General features: G+C 39.8%; 1 protein-coding gene across 1 annotated transcript in view; it reads right to left on the bottom strand.

Annotated features, from left to right (window-relative positions):
- The window catches only part of ca4a (carbonic anhydrase IV a), a 33,827-nt gene extending 22,222 nt beyond the window's left edge, over positions 1-11,605 (bottom strand). The window contains exon 1 of the mRNA XM_060848293.1: positions 11,365-11,605. Within this exon, the coding sequence (XP_060704276.1) occupies positions 11,365-11,425 (61 nt within the window). The 5' untranslated portion in view covers positions 11,426-11,605. The remainder of the gene's footprint in view (positions 1-11,364) is intronic.
- Positions 11,606-17,777: the final 6,172 nt, after the last annotated feature.

Below are 17,777 nucleotides of genomic sequence, written 5' to 3'. Positions count from 1 at the left end.
TAGCCATTAAATAATTTGACTTACACTGTATTAAAGGAACATTCTTCCAGATGTCTGCAAAGTAGGCTTGCTCAATATTTCTTGGTGAACAGAAAAAAAAGCTGGATGGTAATGAAAGATGACCAGGCAGCTTTTATTACACAATATCTAGAATAAGCTGCACCAACAAAATAAAGACAGAAAATATAGAAATAAAACAGCTATAATTAAAAAAAAACTGGCTTGTTGAGTTTGGCCAAGTTCCCTTATAAACTGGGTCAAGTGTGGTTCCCGCTCATGAATACAAACATGGCATTAATTTATAATTTGAAAGTTCAGTTTCTCAAAAGAGGTACTGAATAATGCAAATCAGAAAGAGAATCTCACTCTCCCAGCTTGAAATCGCATCCCTCTGAGGTTTCATACAACTGAGCCTTTCAGCTAACGTGCAGTAATTGAATTCCACAGCACTCTTCAAGAAATCCTCAATTGTCCACAGCAACAAAAAAAAATCCAGTTTTCCTTTTCAAAGGTATGATCAAAATATGAGATAGTGCATCATGTACATCCCAATCAATAACATACTCAGATGGAAAAAAAACTTGATTAAAGTTGACCACACGGATACAAATATGTACACATTCACGCACAATGTTGTCTGGCAGTGGTTCTGATAGCTGCAACAAAGAATTGAAAATGATTCTAAATCAAAGTACTCAAGTGTCTAAACAATTTCTTCCTCACTGTAAAACACAGATCAGCTTTACATAAGAACAATACTTTTTTTGTATGAACTATTTCTAACCAAGGACTATCATAGACATGAAAGATAATCTGGCAAACAGTATCAGTTATTAAGGCTATCACACTTTCCATGTTCTGGCTAACTTTCACATTATGTTTGGATTTAGCTGAACACATACATGTGTTGCTTAATTGTTTCAATTTAACTCTAACTCATGCATTACTATTCATCACTGATCAAAGTAAAGGTGGACAAAAATAGAACTTGGGTAGGATTGGCATGGAATATGAAGACTACTTAAACAATTCTCTAATTTATTTTCTGTGCTACAGAGAAAAAAGGAAATTTTGAAAGTTCAATCAATCAAGGAATTGATTTTTTTCTTCATTTCTTCGCGGGATGTTCTTTACATCACCATTTATTCACCAGGCCACCATTTATTGCACCAAGTGGATGGCTGTGGGCTCAGGAGTCACATGTAGACCAGACAAAGACATGAGTGAACTGTGTGGGTTTTTACAACAATTGACAGCAATTACATGGTCACCATTAGGCTACTATTCCAAATTTATTTTATCGAATTCAAATTTCACCATCTGCTATGGCAGGATTCAAACACATCACCAGAATATTAGCTTGAGGTTCCGTATTATCAGCCCACTACCAACACACTGGAAACCACCACCCCCCACCCACCCACCCACCCCCTCCCCGCCTCCTCCCACATAGCAATGATTGGAAAGATCTCTCCAATAGATAGTGGAGTGTACAATCAGAATCATGCTATAATCAAATTAGAGTTTAATCATTGCTCATTGTAGTTACCAATCTATTCAGACAACTGCTTACTTTCAGTTTTTAACTGCTTATCTTTTCTGTATGTCTTGTTAGGATTTATCTCCATGAAGATAGTACTTCAGTAGCTCATTCAAGTGATTATTCTTGTGCACAGATAGCACAGCTGCAAACACTGAGGACACAGTCCATATATGTATTTGCCATAAGTTTTGCCCATTCTTTTGCCCTGCTGAAATATGAAGACATTACCATCTTTTTCTTATATTTGATTTGATTTGATTTATTAGGTTTATAAAGTCATGAGGGGCATGGATAGGGTCTTTTTTCCCTGGGGTGGGGGAATCCAGAACTAGAGGATATAGGTTTAGGGTGAGAGGGGATTAATTTAAAGGGATCTAAGGGGCAACGTCTTCATGCAGAGGCTGGTGTGTGTATGGAATGAGCTGCCAGAGGAAGTGGTGGAGACTAGTAGTATTACAATATTTTAAAGGCATCTAGAAGGGTGTACGAATAGGAAAGGTTTAGAGGAATATGGGCCAAGTGCTGGCAAATGGGACGAGATTAATTTAAAATATCTGATCGGCATGAATGAGTTGCACTGAAGGGTCTGTTTCCATGCTGGAAATCTCTATGACTCTATGTACCAAGATATTAGATTAGATTAGACTTACAGTGTGGAAACAGGCCCTTCGGCTCAACAAGTCCACACCGACCCGCCGAAGTGCAACCCACCCATACCCCTACATTTACCCCTTAACTAACACTACGGGCAATTTAGCATGGCCAACTCACCTGACCCGCACATCTTTGGACTGTGGGAGGAAACCGGAGCACCCGGAGGAAACCCACACAGACACGGGGAGAACGTGCAAACTCCACACAGTCAATTGAACCCGGGTCTCAGGCGCTGTGAGGCAGCAGTGCTAACCACTGTGCCACCGTGCCGCCCATGGTGAAAGGTTTTCTGTGCTAACCAGACATATTATACCTTACTCTAGTACACCAGGGTAATACAACAGAATGCAGAACATAGTGCCATAGCTACAGGGAGTGTGCTGACAAAGATAATTTCTTCAAGCTGGAAGCTTTTAAAGCCTAGCCCTATTCTGCATGCACCAATATCTACAAATAACAATACCTTAATTTATGATGTACTTTTAAAGTAATGAAATATCTCAAGGTGCTTCTCAAGTGCATTATAAAACAAAATGACTTGGTCAAAGAGGTAGGTTTTAAGAAATGACTTAGAGGAGGAATGCAAGCTGAAGAGGCCATGAGATTTAGAGGGATTTTTTTTGTTCATTGGATGTAGGTATTGCTGGTATTTATTGCCCATCCTTAGTTGCTTTTGAGAAGTCGGTAATAAGCAGCCTTCCTAAACTACCGCAGTGCATTTAGTGCAGGTAAACACACAATGCCATTAGGTAGGAATCATCAGAATTTCACCCAATGGCAGTGAAGGAATGGCAATATATTTCCAAATCAGGATTGTGTGCAGCTTGGAGAGGAATAGCAAGTGGTGGTGGTGTTCCAATGTAACTCCTGTTCTTCTCTTTCTAGTGATCCTTGGAAGATGCTGTCTAAGGAGCTTTGGTGCATTTCTGCAATGCATCTAATTAGCATTGATGATAGAGGGGGTATATGTGTGGACACAGAATCAATCAAGCAGTCTGATTTGTCCTGGACGGTGTCAAGCTTCTTGAGTGTTATTGGAGATAAGTTGGGAGTATTCCAACCTATTAATGACTTATGGCTTGTAGATAATGGACAGTCTTTGGGGAGGCAGGAGGAGGAGTTACTCACCTCTGACCTCATAGCCATTTAAGTTATAAATGGTTTCTGGTCAATGGTAACCCTATGGATGCTGATACTGAGGGTGTGGGGGGAATGCTGCAATGCTAATGCCATTGAATGTGAGGTTTTGATACTTAAATCCTCTTTTGCTCAAGGGAGTCATTGTCTGACAGTCGTGTAGCTCGAACAGCACTTGCTATTTGTCAACCCAAACCTGGATATTGTCCAGGCCTTGCTGGTGTACTTGAGGAGTCACAAACAGAGCTGAATTTTATGTAATCAACAAACATTCCCATTTTGATGGATGGATGGTCATTGATGAAGCAGCTAAAGATGTTAGGGCTTAGGACACCTCCTGAGGGCATTAGTGAAATAGATGGGCATTCACGTTAATAGACAATCATCATCATTAGACATTTAATTTCAGATCTTTACAGATTTAAAATGTCAGCATCTTCCATTGTGGGATTTGAACTCCAGACCAATACCTGGACCTCTGAATTACGAAACAAAAACCACAATTGCTGGAGAAACTCAGCAGGGCCAGCAGCATCTGTGGAGAGAAAGTAGAGCTAATGTTTCAAGTCCGGTGACCCTCTCTCACAACTTCAGAGATGTGCAGGGACGAGGTCATAAAAACAAGAATGAAGAGGAGACTGTGCTCACCTGGGAGCCTGGGTAAGTCAGTGAGCACACGGGGATGAGTGAACAGGATTTTATATGAAGACACAGGTAAAATATTGGATGACCTCAATTTGATAAGAGGTTAGAATATGGAAGAGGAATGTCAGAGGTCAGCCAGGATCATGTCAGAGTAGTTTAGACTAGAGGTAATGTAGGCACACTAAAAAGGCACAGAATAGGATGGAGTGAAGGCAGAAAACATCACACTTGCTTTTTTTTCAGCTGAAGAAATTGAACAGCAGTTAGGATCTGAAATCCTCAGTGATTTTCCCTCTCCCTTACTCACTCCTCAGACCAATGGTAATGCCCATCTTAGTCTCTTTCTGGGTCCAGGATACCATTTCAATATGTTCCTTTATGTTCCTCCTTTACATAATGTAACTATTACTTTATCCACTGATGCTTCATCTTACATTGGGTTCTGTATCTCCAAGATGCACCCATAGACATTCTGCCAATTTTCAGTTGCTGACAGCAATATATTAACCTTTTCTGAAACATGACACCCTTCCTTTCCTTTACTATCCTTCCTAAAGGAAAGAAAGTCTGAAGTTGTGTTGGCCAATCACAACCATCCCCTCCCAACACTCTACTTTTCTTTACCAAAGCAAAACACTACAAATACTAGAGATCTGAAATAAAAGCAGAAAATGCTGAAGAAATGCACCAGCATCTGTGGAGAAAGAAACCGAGTTGATGTTAACTCTTTACAATGTGACTGTTCTTGTGACTGAAGAAGACTCTCCTCAGTTCCAAAGAATTGCCAAATTGGATTTAAAATGTTAACTCTTTTTCCCTCCACGGAGGCTACCACACATTTCCTTCAGACAGGTTTCTAACTACTGTGATATCCAGTAGCTCTCAATTTACCATTACGCATCATTTGTATCTCATGTTTTGGCTTCATATTAATTGACCTTAAACATGTGTGTTGGCCTCCTTCTCTCTGTGTTGTAATCAGATGGATCCTTTCTGATAATTGGTCCACAAATTCAATCAATATTTTTCACCCAACTGGTCAGGCAGATTAGCAGCAACATTAAATAACCGTGAGCAAGCGATATGAAGTCACTTGTGCTGGTAGGGTTCCTGGTGTTTACTGATTGTCACATTTAGTGAGCCACAGGAAATTGAAACAATAATGCAGAATGCCCTGCTGTAATGTCTGTGTGCCTTTGTATTTTCAAAGTAAGTGTTCAGTTCTTTGCCAAGCTAGCAGCAAAGTCTTGTCAACACTAAGTGCAGCCTAAATCATAAAGATGGTTGTATTCAAATTGTGCAACCCTGGAAGAACCTACCTTTGATTTGCACCAGCTAAATTTGATGTCAGCTTTAGCATTTTTAATTGATGGTAGGTTATCAAAAGTGCTATAAAGGGGAAATTTATCTTTGGTCTTCCCAGAACAAACACCCTCCACCTAGGCTCATTGTGATGGAATTTGACATTAAACAATTGACCTTTGTCTACATTCCCTGAAATTCCAATTGTATGCTTTTGCTTAAAGCTTATTTTGCAAAATCCCTGTCCAATGCATGGCCAAAGATTCACAATGCATCTCATTTCTTGTATAACAGAGCTGTTCTGTGGTTTATACTGTTTATTCTGCCCAAACTGCAGGAAATGTTTGCCAATCCTAAAATAACTGTGCATTCAGAATTGCTCAAAAGTCACATTCATTCTAATTGGAGATGTCAGCTTTGGCTCAATGGCATCACTGTTGGTTCTGAGTCAAAGGGTTGTGGGTTTATTCCAGAGACTCAAACACTGATTTAGGCTGACATTTCAGCGTAATACTGATGGGTTTGCGTATTTCAGATCAGACATTAAACTGAGGCCACATCTGTCCTGCAACATCACTTAAAAGAATCCATTATGTTACTTTGCACAGAATTTGAAGAGCAGAGGAGCTTACTCCAGTGACCTGGACAATATTTATCTTTCAAACAACATCAGTAAAAAAAAAGATTGACTCATTTTCTCAATGATGTTTGAGAGATCTTATTGTTCAAATTGGCTGTCAACATTTCCATCATTATAACTATGACTAGACTTCAAATGTCTTTAACTGTGATACAGGGCTTTGGAATGTCCAGAAAGCATTAAAAGGTCTAGTTGTTCTTTTTTCCTTTTTTTAAACAAGATTTCCCTTGAAATTATTCCTGGAGAGGGTGCATATAATCTCATATTGTTTATACTACCACAGTGCTGAAGTTTAAATAATATGGCCTGAAACTCAGACAATTTAGTTAGTTATCAGAACCTACAAGAACTTGGAGAAATAATGTAGGAACTTAACAGAAGGATTCTTTTACTCTGGCCAGACCCCAGCATCAAGTAGCCACTGCAAATGTCAGAGTGACCTATAACATTAAAAATTAACATTTAGATAAGAGAAAGAGGGAGGTGGCACTTTTTAACAGTTCATAAATAGATTAAAAAAATGTCCTTGCAAATATTTATAAGAATGAAAACTCACGACAACCTATAAACCAAAGTAAATCTGCAAAATTAAATCAGAAACACTACCTGAAAATGATCCCCATAATTCAGATATATTCAATAAAGAAAGACTCCCAGAGAAATTGATGGTAAAAATTAGATCAATTAAACAAAATAAGACTTACATAGAATTTGAAGCACAAAAACAAACAGTTCAGCCTAAAACTTCTATACCACAGGGTGTCCATCCTATGCACTTCCTCCCAGCATGGCAATAAAATTTCAGTTGCTTTAAGCCCCTCATTTATTTTCCACCTTCCCGTTAAATGTACTTATGCTGTTTGCCGCAACCATGATAAGGTATCAAGTTTCAAATTCCCACCACTGACTTAGTAAAAAGCTCTTTTTCTTGAATTACTTATTATGTTTATTCGTTTGCACACAATGGCCCCTTGTACTCCTGTACAAGGGAAAATATCTTTTCTGTCTACCCTATCAAATCGCTTCAGAGTTTTATAAACTTCTGAATCAAAGCTCAAGATTGAGGAAACAGGATAAACTGATCTCACAAATTTTTAAAAAGGCAGAAAGCAAATGGGAAAAAAACCCAGGAAAAAGAGTCTACAGATTCCAATAAAAAGTAGCCATTACCAGGTATAAAAGAATGGATTACAGATGAGAGATTAGCAGCAATGATCAAACGAGGAACACTGAAGTTTGATGAAATTGTAAAGAAAATACAACTAGCCAGATCTAGAGAGAAATAGTTAATGAGATGTGTGGGGAAGTATTGGAGCTGGAAATAAATTACAAAATGAGAATTATGTGCCACAAGGTGACAATCTTTGACAGAAAGAAAGGGTTGACAACAGATAGCACAATAGATAAAGATGATATTTTATTGTTTGGAAGGGGCACACAAGCAAAAATATGGATGGAATATTCAATGATTTAATTGTAGAATATTCTAAATTGAGAGAATCCTGAAGACAGAGAGGCAAATTAAAAGACTGAACATTATGATATCAAAGATATATAATGCTATGGAAACTGATGAGCATGAGAAAAGATCTAGGCATATGTAATCTAGAACACTTAAAAACCCTTTGGAGAGACAGAATAGCATAAGAAACATGATCAAATTTATGCCAGACGCCTGAGATAGTCATTCTTCAGTAAGACGGCCAAGATACCTTAAGCAATGAATTGCAATCATTTTAAATTTAAGCTTAATGAGTCATCTTTTAAAATGATCTTGAACATTATAACTGAAAGAAAGAGTAATGTATGTGAAGCAGAAATTGGTGGAATAGGCTGAACTTAAACCTGGAAATAGGAACAACAGTAGCAATACTTAACCCAAGAACAAACTTTGATAAATATCTAGGAGCAAACAAAAACATTTACATGTGCTTCATTGATTATGAAAAAGTGTTTGATGTTGCTTATCACTAAAAATTAATAGATGTGTTTCTGAAACCTAATATTGATACTGCAAAGATGTAAGATTTTTCCTTGGCATGTATTGGGACCACATACTGAGTATCAAGCTAAAAAGGTGGACAATCTAACAAGTTTCAAGTGAAGTGAGCAGAAGTGTTGTCATTCAAAGTCTTAAATCTGGACACAACAAACATTCAGAGCAACAAAAATATTTCCAGGGGTTAAAATTAGAGAAAAGAATGTGACAAGCTTGCAATATACCAATATTCAGTGCTTGTGGAATCAGAAGTTGCCTTGAAAGATATCCTAGACCAAATGAAATGTAGAAATTAAGAATGTGGACTGAGTATGAATACCAAAATGATTAAAAGCAACAGAGTTAGAAGGAATAGATTAGAAGTAACTAAAGCACCCACTGGAACAAGAAGGTACTTTTGTCTGTTTGGGATAAATAACAACAGAAGGTGGCAAATGGAATGCCAAAATTAGGAGTAGGATGAAGATAACCAGAAGTGAATTTGAGAAGGTGAAGGACGTGTTAACAACAAGAAATTTCAAGATTGTAACGGGGAGAAAAACGTTACATTTTAACGACTTTCCAGTAAGCCTCAGCAACCTGGGCAATAATTGAAGATCTGCAGAAGAAAGAGGACTTTGAAATATGGATATTAAGACAATTAATTAAAATTCTGTAAGTAAAACAAAGACATACTTGAAATTACAAGAGATAAAAAAGAACCACAAAGAGTGATAGCCAGAAAGCATCAGTACTTCAGCTATTGAATCAGGGCTGAAGAGTTACAGAGATCTCTTCTAGAAGGCAGAGTGGAAGGCAGCAGAGAGAAAGGTCAACCGGAATGTAATTTGATGGTATGTATCACAAAGCAGTTGCAGACCATCCACAGTGAATGTGAGAGTGGTGCAGGTCAGGAGAGTATGGCATCATGACAGTACAATCCTCTTAGTATAATAATTCCATGTAGCAACAGCAGAACTCAAGCCTGTTCAACCTTTACTGACAGTTTTGCAATTGGGAGAAAGTGAGGACTGCAGATGCTGGAGATCAGAGCTGAAAAATGTGTTGCTGGAAAAGCGCAGCAGGTCAGGCAGCAAAGGAGCAGGAGAATCGGCGTTTCGGGCATAAGCCCTTCTTCAGGAATGCCTGAAGAAGGGCTTATGCCCGAAACGTCGATTCTCCTGCTCCTTTGATGCTGCCTGACCTGCTGCACTTTTCCAGCAACACATTTTTCAGTTTTACAATTGGAACTGGTGCCATCCTTCAAAAGCATTGTTGAACTTTCTGCAGCACTTCTACAGTAATATGTTTTTACATGTAATATGGAGACCAGACTGCGTACAGGACCCAGCTTTCATTTTATATATATTTCATTTTATAGCACCTTGTTATACTTCAAATATTTCATGTATAATTAGAGACTCTGTGTATCTGAAATATGTGTAGCTTATTTCACTGAGTGCATTAGTGCTAACAGATCCTTGAAACTCAGTGATGCTGAGTGTCAACATATAACTTTGTCATGGAAATGAAGGTGAACTGCTCTGGATCAGTGTCACACAACTTCTCCAGGTTGGTTCCAGTTGACTGACTGCAATCACTCTATCAGACATGAAGGTGTTCCAACAGTACTAAAGCCCAAAACAAAGTTGGTACAGTCCCACTGCCCCATTATAGGGAAAAACAACGGATGGTGGGTTAATCAGGGGTCACCATGCCTCAGGTGAGGAGAAAAGTTGAGAAGTCCTGGACAATAATCTCAGCCTGGATAGGAACTGAACACGCGCTAAACTCTTCATCGCAAGCCAACCATTCAGCCAACTGAGCTAACCTATTCCCAAGAGAACAAAACAGGACAACAAATGTTGTTTTCGACTCTAATGATATCCTGGCAAGCTGCAGATGAGTGAACAAAGATTAAGAACCGTGCAACTTCATTGTTGAGTAGGTTTGGTTCCAGGTTTCGCTTAACCCTGCATCTTGATATAGAGGTAGAAGACTAAATCAATCCTAGGAAAGCCACAGCCTTGGGTTACTGTGGCCAGTGTCAGAACAAAGCCACGAGGCAGCGGGAAATGGGCTGATGGAACTTCTGATAACCGACATGGATCCCGAGGCATATCCCTTCACGCCGTTTGGCTGCTGAAGTGAAGCAGCAAGTGAGAATCTCTGCTATAAACACGAGAAGTTCTGTCTGCATGGGCCCGCTGCAGAGTCAGGCAACACCGAGCGCGGTGCCAGCAGAACCTGGGCAAGGGAGAGAAGGCAGGAGGCGCTATAGAGTCCAGGCTGCAGCAGCAGCAGCCCCTGAAGTCCTGGGAACTACAGTGCACTGACCGAGTTATTATCCTGGGTGCAGTGATAGCCACCGTCAGAGCAGATATCTAACACAGTCGCTGTATAGTTTCTTAAAGTGACAAGAAAACTCAACAGTTAAAAAAATCAGAATCAAAAACAGAAATCACTGGAAAAGTTCAGCAGCCCAGTTCTGAAGAAAGGACACTGGACCCGAAACGTTAATTCTGATTTCTCTCTACAGAGGCTGCCAGACCTACTGAGCAATTTCTGTTTTGGTTTCTGCTTTCCAGCATCCTCAGCTCTTTCGGTTTTTAAAATAAAATCAGCTGGTTTAACATGAAGGAACTTGACCAACTGCTTTCTACATTGCCTGTGGGAGATTACATTTAGGTTATTCACACTCACACAAAATGGTACTTAATGATTAAATGCATGATAACTCTTGTTAATTCGGTACAAATGCGCAAAATTGTTTGGACAGAAATGTCATCGTTATGCTGTATAAGCGCCTGCTGAAGTTATAAGGATATTGAGATGTTTCTTATTGGGAGCGGGGGGATGAGTACCCGGCCAGTCGTCTCGCTGTACATCAACATTAAAAACACCGAATGGACAGATCCCAGAGACTGAACTCGGCGCCAATCCGCAGCTCCGAGCATCCGCAACGATGACCCATGACCAGGGAGAGTTACCCCAGAATGAAATGACCGCTCACTTAAACAGAGCACGTCATGTCTAACGGCGGGAAAGTGAGCGGCTCTGAGCTTCGGGATTTCAGTCATCGATTCCCTTTGGTGATTCTTGGCGATCTGAACACGTACATTAAACCAATGAATCTAAAGTCCCGGAGATTAAAAAAAAGCGAAGTTCAAACAGAGAGCGTGATGGAGCGCGAAGTGGGGGAGGGAACTAGCACTGGTATTTCAGCCCCAGTGAAGGGGCCAGGAGCTGAGCACATTGAGCTGCCCCTCTCTCACTCCGGCCCACGCTACTGCAGCCACTTCCAGCTTCACCCGAAAATGCTCAGCGCCAGGGCTCCCCAACAAAGGTGGCTCCATCTCTCTCCTCTCGCACACACATACACTGGGACATTTTGTTTTACAAACAAAAAAACACTACGATGGAAACTGTCTCCAACTGAAACATCACCCCGGATTGGAGACTTACCTGTTCCCAAACTGGAGTAGGGCAAACAAAAGCTCAGGACCAACAAGAGAAGGGAGTACATTCTCTCGCCCCTTTCCCCTTCTCGGCAAGTTCCTCCTGTGTCAAAAGTGAGGGATGCAGTGGATTTGCAGGAGCTGAGGGCTGGCTCTCGCCTGGGGCTCTTTAATATCTGGCCCAGTACAGTCAGAGCTGCCACAGGATGCCGAGCTCCTCCTCCCTGGATCCACCTCTCAGCAGATTCCTTCCAGATAGAGCCGGCGGGAGGGGTGAGTGTTTTCAGTTCCGGTACTGGGGCTACATTGATGGCATTTCACATTCAGCACCACCCCCCACCCCCCTCCTCCCCCAGTGGGATGGTCCTTTCCTCAGTTCCCAGGTGTGTGAGTGAGCTCTGGTAGGGGATTGCAAAAGGCACCTGTTTAAACAGGAGAGCGGGTATGAGATACAAATTGCATTGAGATTACAAATTACTCTTTCACAATGAAGAGAGGTCTGATTGATTAGATTAATTACAGTGTGGAAACAAGTCCACACCAACCCGCAACCCACCCAGACCCATTCTCCTACATTTACCCCTGCACCTAACACTATGGGCAATTTAGCATGGTCAATTCACCTAACCTGCACATTTTTGGACTGTGGGAGGAAACCGGAGCACCCGGAGGAAACCCACACAGACATTTGCAAACTCCAGACAGTTGCCTGAGGCGGGAATTGAACCCGAGTCTCTGGCGCTGTGAGGCAGCAGTGCTAACCACTGTGCCACCCACATAAGTTCACACCGACCCTCTAAAGAGTAACCCATCCAGACCCATTCCCCAATCCTATTATCCTAAATTTACTCCAGTCTAATGCACCTAACATACACATCCTTGAACACTATGGGCAATTTAGCATGGCCAACTCACCTAGCCTGCACAACTTTGGATTGTGGGAGGAATCCCGCTCAGACACAGGGAGAATGTGCAAACTCCACACAGGTCATTAAAAGCTATCTTGATCTGTGAAAATACGTGCAAATCCAAAAGCCATGATCTCAGTGTTTGCTTACAATCCCTGCAGAGGGAGAGGGGCTCGATGGGTATCAGCTGGAAAATGGAACCGCGCACAGCGGGGAAGACTGTCTATTCTTTGCTGCTTATTCCATTCCCGTCTGGACTCTGACTTCGATACCATAATTGTTGGGTTTCTATACTTTGGGATTTTCCCTTGAAATTTCAGAGAAAAATCTGGCTGATCCAATCAATCGACACAAGTTGAACTTACACACAACATGTTTCACTTGAAACAATGAAATAACATTTAAGACTCAGAATTTTTTTAAAAAAACTGTTCAAGCACACTTGCAGCCCAGGATGGAACGTGCATGCAGACCTAATGAGTTCAGGGACATTGCACCTCGAGACGTTTTTTAGAAGCAACTTGTTCCGAAATGTTCGACACCCCTTGAAGCAGGTGGGACGTGGACCCTAGACCTCCTGGTTTAGAAGTAGGGACACACACTACAGCCCTTTCATGTACAACATTTAAACCACTAGATTAAGCGCCTCCTGATGTGAATGGCTCCTTCAGCGTGTGAGATTCTATCTTTAGGTGGGAAATGAGAGACAGAATCCAAAGAAAGCTATGGGGAATTATTAATATTCTCGCTAACAAACTGCAGCAGTTCAGCTCTGTGAATTGTGCTGGCAGTAATTAAGTGCAAAACCGCACACTCCCAATCCGATTTCTCATCCTTACACTTTTTAACCTGTCGTTAGCGAGGGCTAAATATCACCAGGAGTGTGTCAGCTAAGTGTTTCCGCATAGGTGTCAGAGGTGAGAGTGAGTTTTGATCTTGGAAGTAGCGTGCTCCAATTAAATACCTTTGTTCAAAAGAGATGTGACATTACTGAGGTTATCACCCGTTATTGGAACCATAAGGAGACAGATCCTGGTTATATGAGCGGTGTGTTGAGCATGGAGTCGAGAGAGTGGTACTGGAAAAGCACAGCAGGTCAGGCAGCATCCCAGGGTTGAACATTAGGTAAAAAACAAATGACTGCAGATGCTGGAAACCAGATTCTGGATTAGCGGTGCTGGAAGAGCACAGCAGTTCAGGCAGCATCCGAGGAGCAGTAAAATCGACGTTTCCTTGTGCTCTTCCAACACCACTAATCCAGAACAGGGTTGAGCATTGTCGAGCCACAATGCTGACTTGCTAAAACTATGAAAGGATTGTGTTCTGAAGCATTCAATGTAATCGTGTGTTTCAGAACTATTATGTCACTTCTTTAAATTCAGAGGCAGTGTTTATGTTGTACACCTGGACTTTCTGAAACGAAGGGAAAACTATTTGTTCACAAACTTTATATACCTGTAGAATAACTTCATTTAGGGTCAGAGTTGTTCATTTTATCCAGCACCGCACATGTCACTAAAAATTATAAATTGGAGATCCACAGTATTGCTTTCATCATTGTAGACAATGTGTAAGGTGTATAAAGACTTCCCTCAAGTAACATTTTTTTCGAGTGACTTGATATTTCTCTCTTCACATTTTATCAACATAGGGGTTTAAAATCTAAGTTAACCAAAACTGTTGAAACACCCCGTTTTCAAAAAAAGTTTAATTCATGAAATGCGCCAATTGATCAGAAATATTTATTTTTAAAAAGAATAAAATTACGTAGAGAATTTTTTCACTAATTAGAAGCTCAGTTCCAGTGTTGAGGCGGTTAAACCTAACAAAGATACATAGCGACCTCTAGAGACCGATTGTAACTGTGGGTCCAAAACATTTAACAACAATTTTTATACCACTTCTCACACAACAGACTGTTCTAAAGGGTTTCCACTGCTACTAAGATTGTTTTGCTTGGGAGATTCTTCTCGACAAGATACATAAACAAGAAACTTTGATTTATTATATCACCTCCCAGTCTTCTCTAACTAAGTAGTAGCAGACAGTATTGCCAATTTAAAGAATGCACAGACTCATGTGTTTCACATATGAACACGAAGCTACATAACGTAGTGCCTTTCCAGATCATGGTGTGTGATTCTTCACAACGAATGATGCACTTTTAAAGTAAAGCCATTGCTGTACTATAAAGAAAGTCTGATAACTAAATTAGCGAAAACATCGGGAATTGGATGATTTGTAATTTAGTTAGAAAATGTATTTAGAAACAACTCCTTAATTTGTTGTCATTATTTTTCATACTTAAAAATCATACATTTAAAATCCTGTCATTAATTTTCATATTTAAAATCATACATTGCTGCCAAACAGTCCAGTTGTTACAGTCCTACTTGACATCTGGCATTTTCTGTCCTTTGACATTATCAGATGTCATGATTTTTAAAGGACTTTAAAAATTTTCTACACTTGGAGATAGCTGGATATTTTTAATCAATGCTTTATTAACAGCAAATAATTGTCTGGAATTCACATAAACTAATAAATAAACAAGGGCATATTATATTTCATTGATATTGTGCACCCATGGAAGAGTGAATGCTAAGCTAGTGGAACAAATAATCCAAAACTTTAATTCACAAAATAATGTGAACATACATGAAACCAGCATTATGTTTAGAATATGGCAACTTGTATTTCATACCAGCTGAAGGTGTGCATTTATTTGCATATTTTGAAAGCTATATTATATTTAACTTTGTTAAGAAATAATTTCTTATGCCTAAAACCGGCCATTGCTTTGAGATTTGTTCCTTTTATACATTTTTTCCTGTTTACTGAAAACAAAAGATCACTATTGCAGTTTGAAATGAAAAGGCCACATGATGATGAAACTTTTGGGGTAATAGTAGCTGAGTGTTATGATTCATTTTCCCTGAAGACGTTCGTTATACCAGTTTACTATTTTTGTGATGGTTTACATTATGCCCGATGGTTATTTAATATAATATTTGCTAATCACAAGCCAGATACAAAGCAAGGAGATAACTCGCACACATTTAGTCATCCATTCAGTATTTTAAAAGATGATTTTCATTCACAACTATGCATGAGTTTACAGAGTAAGTTGAAAAGTTTATTTATAAATAAAACAAACACATTGCATGCTTCTAATTGGCTATGGGGAGAGTGCAGATTTCTCACCTAGTAGGTAACTGGAACAACTGCAAGTCAAAAAGAATCCAGGGTTATCTCAGTCTATGTTAATTTATACAATCTAGGAAAAGGTAAAAGGTACTTTATAATAGCCTGAGATTATAAAGTACTCAGGCTTTATAATCAGTAAACCCGAGTAAGAAAAGACAAATTCAAGGAATCTACTTCAATCAGAGGGCACACATGATCAGCAACATCCTATTAATACTGTTCCAGGTCCACAGATGAAGAAAGTATTCCCAGGCTGCTGTTACTAATGAGGAGGTCATGTGGTGCATTGGGCAGCATCACTGTCTTTGAGTCAGAAGATCTGGGTTGGAGGTTCACTTCAAGCCTTGATGCCATGAGATGGTGTATTCAGGATACAGCCACACAGATATCATACAAATTCATGCTACAGCCATACATATATCATATAGGTTCATAATATAGCCATACAGATTCATTATCAACCTACAGATTTCTCCAAAATATCTATGGCAGGTGATAGAATCTCCCAGGCAGCCATTTTTAGTGCAATTTAGTCTCCCTTATACTACAGCCTCTGGGGAAAAGTCAGCTTCCTGTTCCAGGGAAAAGAAAAATCACAAAGGAACCAGACATAATCAGTTACTTTGTCTACCTCATAATCCACTAAGCACAAGAAGAGACCAGTTACTAATCCCTCAACAAGGAAGGTATAGCAGGCACAGGAAAATGGGGAGAAAAAGAACATTAATGCTCCAAATTCCTCTGTTTAGCAGTAGATTACATTTACACAACATTCATCATTTAGCCCATTGAAAGGAGGATGCACTCAGCATGCAATAAAGGACACATGCAATAAAAGGAAAATTGGGTATAAAGATCTAAGAGGCAGGACAGCTTTAAAAGTATGGAGAGAGATATCATTATGAAATGCATTTGAAAAATAATTGCTGACAACACAAGGACTGAAATGTTTAAAAACCACAACAATGATGAAAGTGTGTGCATATCTGCATCTTGGTGTCTGTACCTGCATATAAATATATTTGTGACTGTGAATGGTGTACATATATTTCTGTGTATGTATGTGCATCAGTAGATATAGGATATATATCTGTGTGTTTTGATGTGGACCAATCCTATTGTAAATCAGTGATATGGTTCAAGTGATAAACAGGTAATGAGTTTATTTGAAATCATAAGCTTTTGGAGTGCTGCTCCTTTGCCAGCTAAAGACGTTGTTTGATGAAGGAGCAGTGCTCATACACCTTATGATTTCAAATAACCCTGCTGAATTACAGCCTTCTACGGTGTGGCTTCTGACTCTGTCCACCTGAGTCCAACACCAGCACTCTACAAACAGGTAATGAGTGCTATTTTTGAGTACATGTTAAAAAGAACTGGGAATTTGTTTTTTTTAAAAAAAAAATCAACCTTTGGATGTGGTGGCAGATAGGATTCAAATCAGAGCCTATGGACTATAGTGAGGGAAACTGCAACTGCACCACAAACACCCCAGTGGAAATACTGACCAATAGTTCCCCCAACACTTTCACAACGGGGAAACTTCTAGATTTTATGATATAATCAAATGATTGTGTTACTAAGATAACAATTTATACTTGAACTACTCATCCTCAAATTCAAGTTTCAAGTGCAAAGTTATTACTCAAAAGCATCGCATATCACACAGACAAATAACTGTTCATTGAAGATTATGGGGCTAGCAAAGACCTACTTAAACATTTGGATAAATCAATGTAATGAAAGGAACTGCTGGGACGGCAGAGAGCAGAGAACTGCAAGACTGCAACATGACATTTATAAATATCTTTTGTTCCTGATTTCCAACTTCACCATCTGGCTTCGGTTCAATTTAAATGACGGGATGTGGTTTAAAATACCGGAGGGGATGCAAAACGTAAGGCCAGGTTTATAACTAGAATTTTGCCTTTGGATATTTACGGAAATCGGGAAATGATGTTTCATCTTTCAATATGTCGAACTACAATTAAAAACCGTGTCATTTTTCTAACTGTCGGGTAATCATTCAGGCTGCAGACCATTTCAGGAGGAGGGAATAGATTTGAGATACTCCCCCTGCCCTGAAGAATCTCAACTCCTCCTAATCCATGACCGATCCTGATCGGGTCCTGTTCACCTCAGGGAGGGTATGTTCAGCTGCTGCACAGTGAGGCCTCCTCCGTCCACATGCAAATCAGACAAACGGTGCTGAGCATTTAGTTAGCCAAAAAAAAGGACACTAGGAAAGGAAATTATATTCTCTGCCCTCTTCCTTCCGATAGCGTCAGAACGAGTTGGACAACTC

The sequence above is a fragment of the Hemiscyllium ocellatum genome, chromosome 31 (genome assembly GCF_020745735.1).
Source record: "Hemiscyllium ocellatum isolate sHemOce1 chromosome 31, sHemOce1.pat.X.cur, whole genome shotgun sequence".
In the NCBI taxonomy this organism is placed as follows: domain Eukaryota; kingdom Metazoa; phylum Chordata; class Chondrichthyes; order Orectolobiformes; family Hemiscylliidae; genus Hemiscyllium; species Hemiscyllium ocellatum.
The sequence above is the reverse complement of the archived record's forward strand: the minus strand, read 5'-3'. Positions and strand labels throughout refer to the sequence as shown.